This window comes from Centropristis striata, chromosome 24 (genome assembly GCF_030273125.1).
Source record: "Centropristis striata isolate RG_2023a ecotype Rhode Island chromosome 24, C.striata_1.0, whole genome shotgun sequence".
NCBI lineage: Eukaryota > Metazoa > Chordata > Actinopteri > Perciformes > Serranidae > Centropristis > Centropristis striata.
Window position 1 is genome coordinate 9,026,992 of NC_081540.1, and position 14,081 is coordinate 9,041,072.

General features: G+C 36.1%; 1 protein-coding gene across 1 annotated transcript; it reads left to right on the forward strand.

Moving 5' to 3' along the window:
• The first annotated feature begins 1,073 nt into the window (after positions 1-1,073).
• LOC131963027 (protein downstream neighbor of son homolog) lies at positions 1,074-13,475 on the forward strand. Its single transcript, XM_059328156.1, has 12 exons — positions 1,074-1,689; positions 3,756-3,830; positions 3,958-4,158; positions 4,617-4,795; positions 5,907-5,982; positions 6,231-6,333; positions 6,493-6,586; positions 8,063-8,194; positions 9,423-9,621; positions 10,351-10,420; positions 10,883-11,013; positions 12,827-13,475. Exons 1-12 carry the CDS (start codon positions 1,249-1,251, stop codon positions 12,965-12,967), a joined length of 1,842 nt encoding a protein of 613 aa, XP_059184139.1. The 5' UTR covers positions 1,074-1,248; the 3' UTR covers positions 12,968-13,475.
• Positions 13,476-14,081: the final 606 nt, after the last annotated feature.

The following is a 14,081-nucleotide window of genomic DNA, read 5'->3' on the forward strand; positions in this document are numbered from 1 at the left end:
CACCCTTGAGTGACTGGCTGAGCTTCAGATGTGATTGATGACCCACAGTAATGACAAACGAGGGAGAAATTAACAGGGAGACAGCATTTACATAATGTCCTATTAATCACTGTGACAGAAGGACAGAGGTGGTGATGGCAAGGCGAGGGGTCCTTCAGCATGGAAAATCCATAGTTTTATTTATTTATTATTTATCTATTCAGTTTGAGATGTGGGCTACTACAAAACCAAAGGCTTTGTGTACAGTTGTGCTATGAATCACGGTGTCAGTAAAGAGAGGAATATTTTGGTACTACAGGAGTTGTAAAATCTATTAACATAATCCACTGCAATAATATGACCTTTTTTAAAATTTTCTTTAAAAAAATAAGTATTTTAAAAATGTGTTTTGTCCGTTAAGGTCATCATCATTGTGACTAAGCTGCTTTATTAGGCTAATTTAGACAACATCACATAGAAAACAAGTGAAATAACCTATAATTATTACACATTAGGCAAAAAGAGCATAAACTTGAAAATGTAAATACATTTAAACCTCTGAAGTCCAGGAGATTTTGGTTCAAATGTGTCAAATTCCTATGCATTTATTTCTGTCTCTGTTTAGCATCTTTCAGTCTGTCCTTACATCACATGCATGGCTCGTTTTTTCTCGATTTATTCAGTCAGATTTTTCATTTTATTTTAATTAACAAAGTATAAAGCTGCCAGGAACCGAAAATAAAGGTGTCTATGGAAATGTACCTTTTTTAATTTATTTTATACCAAAATACACACAAAAACAGCAGAAAAAATAATAAATAATAAAATTACAAAACAGTCTATTTGCATGTAAATTTAAAATAGTAATAGTTTTCATAGTAGAAAGAAAATTCCCATTTTAAAAATGTTCTAGAAACATAAATGGCACACTGTGAAAGCTCCTATGATTGCACTTTCAACTGGCTTTCTCAGCTTGTCTATATATCATATATAAATATAAGTTATTATTACTGTAAATAAAACGTGTATTTTCAATAAATAGAGTACACTACTTTCCAAAGTGATTTTTTCCCCCTCAGTAAGGCAATTTTCATTTTTTCCCCCTCTCACTCAAACGCAACACAAGCGGGATGTACGTCAGCACATTACGCGCCAAATTCGAGAAGTGCGGAAGGCAACAACAACGCCACTCAGATCCACTAAGATTAGCTGTTTTTAGCATTTTCTCGTTGAATTTCGGCTGTTTTTGAGAATATATTCCCTTTCAGTATGTCTCAGGAGCCAGGATATTCGCCGAGCTTCAAGCGACCGGCTGAAATCATGCGAATGAGAAGGAAAAGGACCCGAAGCGACGCTAGTGTCTTCTCCAGCCCGAGCGGCCAGGGCTCCACGGGCAGCCCGGGACAGAGCAGCTCATCCCCGGCAGGCGTCCGGCCCTTCTCCCCGGGGCCGCTCTTCAACACACACAGTCGCTCCGGAGGCGGGATCAAACGCAGAAACCCCTTCGCAAATATTGAGAATACGTACAGCCCAAAAAAGAAATTTCTTATTTATAACGAGGACGGAAATACAGAGGCTACGGACAGTTACAAGATAAGGACCCGGACAGAGAAGGAGGGAGACGGGGACATGTCCACGGGGGTTTTACCCCTCAGTGTGAGGCTGACTGAGGCTGAAAAACAGGAGTACCACCAGGACAGTCCCGGCAAGGTTTGTTTAACCCTCTGGAGTCCATCTATTTATTGAAAATACACATATTATATTTAAAATAATAACTTTATATATATGTGATGCCGTCACCCGGTAAAATAACCTCCTAACTATTTTTTTTCAAGTTTTGCAGGAAACTTCACCAAAAGTGTATCATACGACATTTATTGATCATTTCACTCAAAAAGGATGGCTATTGGCATATTAATAACACTGTGTAAATGATGTATCTTAAGAGAAATCAATGACTTGGTATTTTTTTTAACATGCCTTAAGCAAGATATGGTAACACTTTATTTTGAAGGTGTCTACATAAGAGTCACACAAGCCTGTCAGAAACATGACATGACAAGTATCATGAGCATTAATGTCATTAATGTTCATGACACATCCCATGTCATGTTTATGACACGCTCATGTCACTCTTATGTAGACACCTTCAAAATAAAGTGTTACCATATCTTGCTTAAGTCACAAAGCTGACAGAGAAGACACTACACAATAATAATAGTTTTTTATTTATTTATTTATTTTATACTTATGTTGGTCTAGGCAAGGCAAAATGAGACCGAAACAAAATGTAAACATCTAGCCTACCCTGTTGTCCGGTTGTCATTTGTCAATTGAAATCATGACTTTGTATCTATGACTTAGGGCCATAGAAATATGACACCTTAAAAAAGTTGATCATTGACTTTTTCAGGTTTAAAGTTGAGCATAGCTTCCAACATGATTTACTCATTTATCAACCATAATTTAATAACACCCTTTCTTTAGGTTAAGGTTTAGGTTTATTTATTTGCACAGTTATAATAACACATGACACATGACAAAGATAACAAATAATGTAAAGTGCAGGGAGAGGCAGAAAACCCAGATGGGCTTATCTAAAGCCTCTGCCTAAAATTTCATAATTTCCTAGTTATAAGTTAGTAAAGCTAGAAAGTAATAACAAACTGATAATATAAAAAAAAAAACATTTGTATAACATCAATAACAATTTATAAAGACGGTAACAAAATAACAATATAAAAACAAAAATATGAACATGATATAAAAGGGTATTTGTCTGTGAATTAGAATTTTAAAACGGCAGTTAAATGAGCTTCTAGACATCTTTTGAAACATTTTATGGAGAAGGAGTTCTTTGCCAGATGGGAAAAGGTATCCCATAATTTTTCGCCCCTAAATTTTTACAATAAATTGATCTCTGCATGTCAGAAATCTTGGATGATGATCTGAAGATTGACGCGTTGGATAAGAGTAAATTCTTCCAATTAGCTTTATTTATTTTCTTCAAAGCCAATGCAACAATATAAAAACAACCAAATAAAGTTTCATAGTAATTTCCTAATAGTAAATCAATATTAAAAACTTATAGAAGTTCAGTACCTTACTTGCAGTCACATTCTTCTTCTGACATTCAGTCACCTAAACAAAATAAGTATTTTAAGTAAACATTAGTTCTCTTCTATAATTTCAAACTTTGTTAACCAACAAAAACAAGTATTAACAATTTAAAAATTTTTCTCTTGATTAAGAGCTCAAATACCACAACACAACAACATCATGTACAATACATCATTGGGTACATTTTTGATTAAACAACCAATTATATGGACTTTTCTCTGGCAATGTTTCCATCTTTTGCCACTGATCTGATCCACATTTGACAACCTTGACTTTTATAGTGATAGCGTGATAGCTGTTCTGCAGTTTAAAATGTGAAAAAAATCAATACAATGGCCCAAAAGTAGTCTCTCTGGCTCCTTTTGTTGATCATTCTTAATTTCTGAGAGCTTTAGCTTGTCAAAACTATCTATTCTACAATCAGAACCAGCTAGAACTCCGACATCCAAGCTCGGAAAGTAAGCTAATAGTTTTGCATCCACTTCACTACTGACTATGCCTTTTAAGATGCTAATATATTACATATAGGAAACATATAGTTTTATAGCGTGCAGGGACCAGAGAATTGTGCCATTTCTCTCCCATTAATGTGGCATGACAGACAGATGTGTCTAATGTTATAGTGATAAAGTGAACTTTTCTGTCCTCTGCTGTAGAAAAGCCTCACGTTCTCTGAAGACGACTCTCTGTTTGAAGAAGACGAGGAAGATTTGAAAACTCCACTGCTGAAGGTTAGACTTTTATCTGTAGTTTTAATGGTTTGATTTGTCATATCTATATAATGTGTGTCTCTCCACAGCCTTTCAGTTGTTCCCCCTGTGTAGCCAGTTGTTTAAACGCTCTCATTTCTCCTGTCAGAGTCCCCAGGCCATTGCTCCGGCCTCCATAGCTCCTCCCGTCTGCACAGAGTACCCAGCAGACTGGAGCCTGAAGACGCGCCTCCTCTTCACGTCTCCTCTCACCCTTTCCTGGGCTGAGCAGCCTAAAGCTCAGGAGCAGGCTCTGGGGCTCGTTCAGCACTGCAGAGCTCAGTTTGACACTCTACCACACAGTGTACAGGTAGAGTCTACAGTGGCATTGTTACACATGACATTACACTGAATATCCCTGTATTTCTAGATCGTTTTTTCTGTGTAGTGTCTAAATCAGGGATGGGCGACTTTAATGCTGGAGGGGACACCATTTTTCATTAACACTACCACAGGGCCACATATAGGACCGTACACTTAACCAGATATGATGAAACTGCAATTTTAAATATGTTTTCAGTGCAGTAACTTAACATATTTCATGCTCAAATGCATGTATAACAACTATAGGAATACAAAAGGTTTGAAGCATAATGGGCACAGGAAGAAGAAAGTAATTTACAAAATTAATAATGTCTAAATCGTGCACACAGTGCAATGTTTGCAGTCATAGATGGTTGCAAAAATGCATAGACATGCTATTGTCATTTAGTGAGATTTTTTCCAAATAAACTCACTCAGAGAATGGTCCCTGTCCCCTGTCTGCAGGATCCCAAGTCCTGCTCCGAGCTACGTTGTGCGTTTCAGCAGAGCCTGGCGTACTGGCAGCACCCGTCCCTGCCCTGGATGTCTCTGTTCCCCAGGATCAACGCAGAGAGGAGCTTCACTGGGAAATGCAGCCCGTGGGCTCATGACAGAGCGCTGCAGCAGAGTCTCATGAGTGAATGGTGAGTTAAAGCCACCAGAGACGATGTCTTAACCCTCTGAAATCTTTGGCTATTATGTCCTTTAAAAAATTTGTTAAAAGATCTTTACCATGCCATGTTGGTATCAGTTTTTTCACCGTTACCTCAATCAATCAATCAATCAGATTTATTTGTATAGCACTTTTGATTCAAGAGAGATGCAACACAAAGCGCTTTACATAAAAAGGAGAAAATAACAATAATAAAAAAATAACGAAACATAGAAACAAGCAAACACCCTTCATCGCACCCATCCTATTAAAAACAAAGCACAAACTGAGGAAGCACCATCTCAACATGGAGCAGAGAGGAAACACTGGAGGCAGGTTAGACATTAATTAGATAAAAAATAATTAATTTAAGTAAGATAAAATAAGATGAAAAAATAGATATATCGTAAAAAAAAAAAAAAAAGTGAAAGTCAATAATAACAATGGAAAGTTAAAATAAATAAATAAAATAAAATAAAAAGCTAGATAATTAAGAAATAGAGCATGATAAAAAATATATATATATAGAAATAGTCAAATAAATAGTAGCAAATAAATAAATAAAAGAGAAGATGTTATAACACTAAGATGCATGAGCAGAAAAATCTCTAAAAATGGTTCAGGTAAAAGCCAAATTAAAAAGATAAGTCTTAAGTTTTCTCTTTAACCTCTGCTGCTACCTCACCTATATGTCCTGGTAATTAATGTTTAACTTTGACTTACTTGATAAAAATGTTGAACCCAAAAGAAACAAAGGAAAACATAAAATCTGATCTTGAAAATTATACTTCAATACACAGAATTTTAAATGTTGCAATGTGAACACAGGTTGCAAATATAACATAAAGGAGGTAAAATGAGGATAATCTCTAGGTCTATATTTTTATACTAAATATATTTGACATTATCTCCGGTTTTACTCGGCCGAATATAATCCAAAAACAATCTGGCATGGAGTTTCAAGCCAAGATGTTTAATGTCCAACTGAAATTAAAATGTTTCTATCTGCATCACTTCAATATAAGCATATAAACATTAATACTGTTGTTTACGTGTACACTTTTTTCAAGTGGTTTCATATGGGATCCTGTTCTCTTTTCCAGGTCGGTCAGCTTGTCGTCTCTCTACAGTCTACTGAAGGCCAGAGTCTGCCCCTACTTCTATCTCTGCTCCTATCAGGTAGCTGCTTTGTGTTTTATTTTTTGTTACTGCAATTAGATTGTAGGAGTGCCTGTAGTAGTATCCTATATGTTTGTGAATTTGGGTACACTTTATGAACCTAAAATTGTAAGGTTCTGTGTCCTAGGATTGGCTACCAATAGATGCTATTAACTGGATCATCCAGCGAGCTCAGTCTGAACCTGGTGTTGTTCTTTGTTGATAGCACCACTGGAAGTAATTTCTCTTCATTTGATCTGTTCTATCAGTTTACAGTGTTGTTCAGGGCAGCAGGTCTCGGGGGCTCCAGCAGCATCACTGCCTTAATTTCACCTACAACCAGAGGTCTCAGAGAGGCAATGAAGGCAGAAGGTGAGTCTCTGTCCATTTCTTCCTTATTTATTTCTTATTTCATGAAAGAAAACAATGCAATGCAACACTGAAATGTATTATACATGGTATCAGTCATGTGGCTGTATTATTAAGTCAAAACAGTGCAGCCAGCTCTTCCTTCATCTTGTATTCCTGTAGGTATAGAGTTCAGTCTCCCTCTAGTGGAGGAGAGGAGGAAGAGCAGGACGGGGCATGAGGGAGAAGAGGAAGAGCCCAAGAAGAACATGCAGGAGTAAGTGTGTCTCCACTCTACACTACACGGTCAACCTATCACCATATCCCTGAGCATTCTCTAAAGCCATTCTGCACATACAACATAAACAAGCATGTGGCGAAACATCACAGAGGCAAAAATATCGTGACTTGAAACGGCGTTCTGAAAGGGGCGCTTGGGAGTCAAAGCTCTCACAAATTCAGTTAATTTCCATTCTTTCTGGCGCATATTCCATGCATAAGGTGCAGAGTAAACAAATGCCCTTTTACCCAACTCCGTACGAGCATAAGGGACAGAAAGCAACAATTGATCTTGTGAACGAAGAGAATAAGATCCTGCATTTCTCACAGTAATTAAGCTGCAAATGTACGAAGGCAGCAGTCCCAATATTGCCTTATAAATGAAAGTATACCAATGACTAGCCCTTTGAGTGGCTAGAGTAGGCCATCCTACCCGAGAGTATAATTCACAATGGTGAGTGGACATCTTACAGTTAGTAATGAACCTCAAAGAAGCATGATAAACAGTATCAATCATTCTAAGACATTTAGCAGCAGCATTCATGTACAAAAGATCTCCGTAATCCAACACAGATAAAAACGTTGCAGTGACGAGACGTTTTTTTACATTAAAAGAAAAACACAACTTATTTCGAAAATAAAAACCCAATTTTAACCTCAGCTTCTTCACAAGATTTTCTATGTGTGGCTTGAAGCTGAGTGAATCATCAATTAAGACTCCTAAGTATTTATACATATGAACCAACTCTATTTCGCTGCCCTCAAGAGTGAAAACTGGGGGAACCATTTGAGGCAATTTTTTACTGTTGGAAAATAACATAAGCTTTGTTTTATCGGCATTGAGAACCAGTTTCAAGTCAATTAATGAGTTTTGTACAGCTACAAAAGCTTTCTGCAAAGATTCAATAGCCTGAACAAGAGTTGATCCATAGTAGTAAATAACTGTGTCATCAGCATAGAAATGCACATTTGCATCGGACACATTTAGACCCAAGTCATTGATATAAATGATAGATAAAAGGGGCCCCAAAACAGAACCCTGTGGCACCCCCTTGTGGACAGTAACAAATTCAGAACACAGACCATCATATTTAATGCATTGGGACCTATTACTGAGATAATTTGAGAACCAAGCAACTGTGTGCTCTGAAAATCCTGAGTGACGCAGTCTAAGTTTTAAAATATTATATCTCCTGCTTCCTCCACAGTCCAAAAACATGCATTTAGGTTTAATTGGTGTCTCTAAATAATTATATTATATATATATTATTATTATATATATATATATATTTGTCTCTAAAATAAGATTTTCTGTCTCTATGTGTCAGCCTTGTGATAGTCTGGAGACCTGTCCAGGTTGTACCCGCCTCTCACCCAATGTCAGCTCAGATATTCGGTTAAGGCTATGATGATATGATGAATGAATAAATAATTTAGACATTTCTTCTAACTGTGATGATGCTTTGAACTGTAGGTGTTCAGACGACTGTCAGCCAGGTGATGATGGAGACAACGATGATAACGACGATGTAGACGGCTTCTCCTGGCTGAAGGAGATGGGAATTCAAGACAAAATCAAGAAGCCAGACAGCATCACCATACAACTGTATCCTCCTGCTTCTCTCACACTGACTGTCACACATTCTGTACAGTGCATACAGAAAGTATTCACAGCACTTCACTTTTTCCACATTTTGTTATGTTACAGCCTTATTTCAAAATGGATTCAATTCAATTTTTCCCCTCAAAATTCTACACAAAATACCCCATAATGACAACTTTAAAAACTTTGACAACTTTTGTTTGAGATCTTTGCAAATTTATTAAAAATAAAAAACGAAGAAATCACTCGTACATAAGTTTTCACAGCCTTTGTGATCAAGCTCAAAATTGAGCTCAGGTGCATTCTGTTTCCACTGATCATCCTTGAGATGTTTCTACAGCTTAATTGGAGTCCACCTGTGGTAAATTCAGTTGATTGGACATGATTTGGAAAGGCACACACCTGTCGATATAAGGTCACACAGTTAACAGTGCATGTCAGACCACAAAACAAGCATGAAGTCGAAGGAATTGTCTGTAGACCTCCGAGACAGGATTGTCTCGAGGCACAGATCTGGGGAAGGGTACAGAAAAATTTCTGCTGCTTTAAAGGTCCCAATGAGCACTGTGGCCTCCATCATCCGTAAATGGAAGAAGAATGGAAGAGTTGGAACCGCCAGGAATTGAATCCATTTTGGAATAAGGCTGTAACATAAAGAAATGTGGAAAAAGTGAAGTGCTGTGAAGACTTTCCGTATGCACTGTATGTTAATCCATTTAGGCCTAAAACGCCTGTAAAAAATGCCTGTAAAACCTCTGGGCGATTTTAAAATAACCCCCTAAAACCTGAAGTTTTTCTGGAAATTCAACAAAAGTGTCCTTTGCTTCGCTTCCTACTAAATAATCAATTTTTCAGCCTCTGTAGCAGATAGAAATGAAATTCATCAAGTATTTGAGAGCTTATAGCTGTTATATCTGAGCTCCCTCCGCTATAGTCGTCTTCCACCATGATTTCACTTCTGGAAAAGTCCCATGATGCATTGCGACACTCACACATGTATTCTGATGCATTTCATTGGCCAAGAGACCGAAAATAGGTGGAAAAAACTACAAAACGACATATCCGCTTTCCCGGCTTTATTGGTAGAATAACACAACAGCGCCCCCAGTTTTAATGGTAGAAATGTGGTAATGCTTTCCCGACTTAAATGGGTTAAAAAGAACTAGTCAAGTTAGTGTATAACTGTGTGTTAAGAACATGCAGGCAAAAAGCTCCTTGACCGCTGTTGTAGTCGTGCTGAGGGTCAGACAGTTTCCCTGGACCACAAGCCGGAGTCTGTGGTGAGTGTGGAGGGATCACACACCTTCACACTCATCAACTTTCTCATCAACTGGAAGAGTGTGGTGGCGGCAGCCGGTTCCCAGGCCGGGTTACCCCCAACACTGCTGGCTCCCAGCGCTTTCAGAGGAGCTACAATGCACACACTGAAGGTACACACACACACACATACACACACATATTCTTGTACGTCTATCTTTGTGAGGGCCCGCATTGGAACAGTGAATTCCCTTGCAAGGTTATAGTAGTTTTGGATTTTTATTTATTTATTTATTATAATTTATATATTTTGTATTATTATTTATAACTTATTTTATTATTAATTTATTTTTTATTTTTTTAATTAGTTTAAGTTTTATTTTTGTTGTGAATTTTTGTTTTCAAATTCATTTTGTTTTAATGAGTTTTTAGATTTAGTTTGCTAGTTTTAGTTTAGTTTTTATTAGTTTTAGTGATAGTTTTATTTTTTTGTAATGGTGTATTTGTTGGGTGGGAGATTAAAAGAGGTCACAGTAAATTTTGCCTTTATTTCCTTTGCCTTATCCATCTTCATTATGTATGAAAAAAGTTGACAAAGACGAAAACGAAGGACATTTTCACTATAATTTTAGTTAGTTTTGTAACCACACAATACAGTTTCAGTTTATTATCATTATTATGTAACCTTAATACTTAAAACAAAGTCTGAAATCTCAAAAAAGTCTTTAAAGAAGTGAGGACTGGACGAAATATCCTCAATTTGCAAAATTGTCCTCACTCTCTTGGTTAAAAACGTGTTCTGGTACTCACTATGTAGGAAGTACAAGAACACACACACACACACACACACACAGAGTACATCCATTGCTATGTCTTCATCTGTCTGTGCTTGTAATCTTCAGGCCCGCAGTGTGAATGTGAAGAGCCAGGTGGGTTCTACCTACCAGAACATCAGCAGTCTGGAGATCACAGGTACGTTGCTGCAGCACCTCATCTCTTTTATTGGAAAAACACCTTTTCAAAATCAAACATGCTTCATTCTTTGCAGCCCATATGTAGAACCTCATAATTTTAAAACCTGATAATACTGTAATAGTTTAAACGTAATCATCAGTACATGATGTAATAAAGCCATGATTGCATAACAGAATAATAGTCTTAGGTCGCTTTCACAACCCAAGTCCCCTTTGTTAGTCTTAGGGCTGGGCGATATTTCAGGCTGAATATCGATATACGATATTTATCCTGATATTTTGAGAGCAAATGTTCAGTCAAAGTCAAAGCAGAATATGACATGTCACAAGTAGTTTATTGAAACGGTTTATTTAAGTGAACATAAATACTGTATAACAACAGAAGTACTTTTATTTAAAAAAATCAAAGCTCCATCAGCTTCTCTTCCACTTTTAGTGAAATGTTGCGTCTCTCCTGCAGGACCGATCCTCCCCTCCTCCCTCCACACCATCACCTCCCTCCTTCGGCCGGCACAGAAAGGAAACTTCTCCTCCGCTCTCTACACACACATACCAACCGCCGTCATGAACACACACACTACCAAGCAACAGGTAAGACAGCCACATGCTTCTGATGAAAGTGTTTTACACCTTTGGATAATGTGAGACTGGATTCTCACAGCAGACTAGAAAAACCCTCAGCAGGGTGTTCAGTTATTTCACACTGCTTAGTTAAATGATACAGAATCATTCTGATATTTGGAGTTGTGACTTCTCGATTAAATTGATCTGTCTCTACTACAAAGGAAGACGTGGTGTGTAGTGAATTTTTTATTCAACTATCATCTATTACATAAAACAATTAGAGGTGTGAATCAGCAGAGGCCCCACGATGCGATTTTATCCCGATACTTGAGTCACGACACGATATTATTGCGATTTTAAGCATTTTGTGATATGGTGAGTATTGCGATACAATATATTGCGATTTAACGGTTTGAATTTTATCTTGCGGACACAAAATGCAGTTAAACAAGAATTGTTTTGTCAAATAAGAGAAAAATCTCAGTCTATTCGTCTCACTTCAGTCGTTTTATTTCTCCACAATGAGAGTCAAACCCACAGACTGACCAACAAAGTATTCAGTCAAACTGAACTGAACTGATATCAAACAGCCTAATTTTGTAGCGTTTTTTCGACAACTTCCCGACACGATATCGTGACACACATGGGACCAGGTAGGAGAAAAATATGTGGGTTTTTTCATTATGCAGTTTGAGAAAAAAGTTGAGATAGCGAGAATAAAGTCAACTTTTTTTTTCAGTTAAGTTGGAAAGATATTCACAGATTTGTGTCAATAAGTCATCAGTAACATTGTTTTCAGAGAAACTGACAGGTCGACTGCAAGCTACAACCTGATTTTCATAAATGTCATAAAATGAACAATAACTAAAAATTTTAAGGGAGTAGTAGAACAAAAATACCCTGACACATAAATGAGCTGTTCTTAGTAGTAGACTACCATTACTATTGTTTTGGGGAAAATCTGCTTTTATGTAATTTATGTAAAAAAAAAATTGAGACATATCATCACACTGTTAAAATAATCGCCTGAGTCATTTTTTGCCAAAATTGTTTTTTTTGCCTAAATCATCTCCACCTATGGTAAAATCGCCTACATCCTCAGTTGGTCAGATCATGTGATTTGACCCCTTTAAGATTATGGCCTATGTCAAGTGTGTGACTTAAGCGGATTTATTATGCCTAAGTCAAAATAAAATGTGACTTAGGCAATTTTTTGAACATGCCTTTGTGACTTAAGCAAGATATGGTAACACTTTATTTTGAAGGTGTCTACATAAGAGAGACATGAGCGTGTTATAAACATGACATAGGATGTGTCATGAACATTAATGACACTTTGAAGTAACATTAATACTCATGATAAAAAAACATGTCATGTTTCTGACCGGCTTGTGTCACTGTTATGTAGACACCTTCAAAATAAAGTGTTACAAAAAACTGCCTATGTCATTTATTTCTCTTAAGTGACATAATTTACACACGGTGTTATTACTATGCCAATATCCATCCTTTGTTACATCCTTTTTGAGTGAAATGATCAATAAATGTCATATGTTACACTTTTGGTGAAGTTTTTTGTGTTTCCTGCAAAACTTGAAAAAATGAGTTAGGCGATTATTTCAACAGGGTGACGATATATTGTATCATATTATATGTTATATGAGTATTTTCTTAACATTGTATTTCAACTTTAATCTCAACATTTTGACTTTTTTCTCGAACTTAGTAATGATTTATTTTTTTCTCCTACCTGGCCCTAATCCTCTTCAGTAGTATAACACCACCTGGTGGTCATTAACTGTTCCTGCACTCACCCAGCTGTGTGTGTGTGTATTTCTAGTGTACTAGGGACTCAGTGGACCTGTCTGGTTGTGGTCTCCATCCTGCCTCCATCCAACAGCTTCAGGAGCCCTCCACTCTCGGCAAGACCGCTCTCACTCACATCAACATGAACAACTACAGCTACACCTGGAAGAACTGATGGAGCGCTATGTTTCTTGTCAAATGCTTTTACTTTTTTTTGTAATCTTTTATCTTTTATAACGCTGTGCGCTTGTAACAAATCTGAATTATTTTTGTTATAAATTAATCGTTCAGTAGATTGTTTAAAAATGTATTTTAATTTCTTTTAAATTGTTTTATTTTGGAGGGTTTTTTTTTTCAGTTTTATGAGATTAATTTACTGATGCACTGTCAAATTTTTACAGGTTTTATTCCAGACTGAAAAGCTGAGAAAATAATAAATATCCTCTCTGTGGAATTTAATGGCAAACACACATTTCAAGCTTGTACCATATTGGAATTAGTTTTCTGGCTAGTTTCATACTTTCATAAGATTAAATGCTTCTTTAGCCTATTTATAGAAGGAACCAGACTGAAAACAAGTCCATGAAATAGTTCAGATTTTAATAATTTGGAAAATATCATATTGTCTATGTTCTTGAGTGTAATGTGGAAACAACATTAAAACCTTGAAATGTTTAACATTATTAGCTGTCTGGTTTAATTCAACTTCACTGCAAAACTGCATTTTTCTATGTTGTTGATAATTCAATAAACTTAAAGGGGTTTTGGTTTACTTTTGGGGAAAAATGTCTGATATTTTTTTTTTATTAAAACAAGTGAATTTTAATATATAAAACTTTTATTCATTTCTATATAAAATAAAAAATAAAAGTTATAAAACCCTACAGACAATAGATTGGAATATAAAAGGATTTACAATTAAACTGTTAAAATATAATTATATAAAAATGAAGAAAAGAAATCTAATAAAATATATGAACACAAAAGCTTGACGAAACTAGTTATAATAAATAAAAAGAGTTACAATAAGTCAAGACTTCAAAGACTGGAATAAGGAAATAATATAAAAAAGATTTTTAAAAATAATGAAGATGCTTTAAAAGCTTTCTAAGAAATTAAATATATAATGAAGTAGAAAAGAGTTAAAACTTTTTTCAGTACAATGAATTAAAAACATAATATGAAATAAACAGGAAATAAACTTTCAAAATAAAGTATGTTTCTCATGAAAGGGACAAAAGTGTGTCTGTGCGTGTGTGTGTGTGTGCATGTGTGTTTCCTAGAACAGC

Excerpts from the sequence above, each read along its gene's own strand:
- LOC131963027 (XM_059328156.1), top strand. The coding sequence starts at position 1,249 with ATGTCTCAGGAGCCAGGATATTCGCCGAGCTTCAAGCGACCGGCTGAA. Across the intron at positions 9,622-10,350 it reads CTACAATGCACACACTGAAG|GCCCGCAGTGTGAATGTGAA; the intron begins GTACACACACAC and ends TGTAATCTTCAG. Across the intron at positions 11,014-12,826 it reads CACACACTACCAAGCAACAG|TGTACTAGGGACTCAGTGGA; the intron begins GTAAGACAGCCA and ends GTGTATTTCTAG.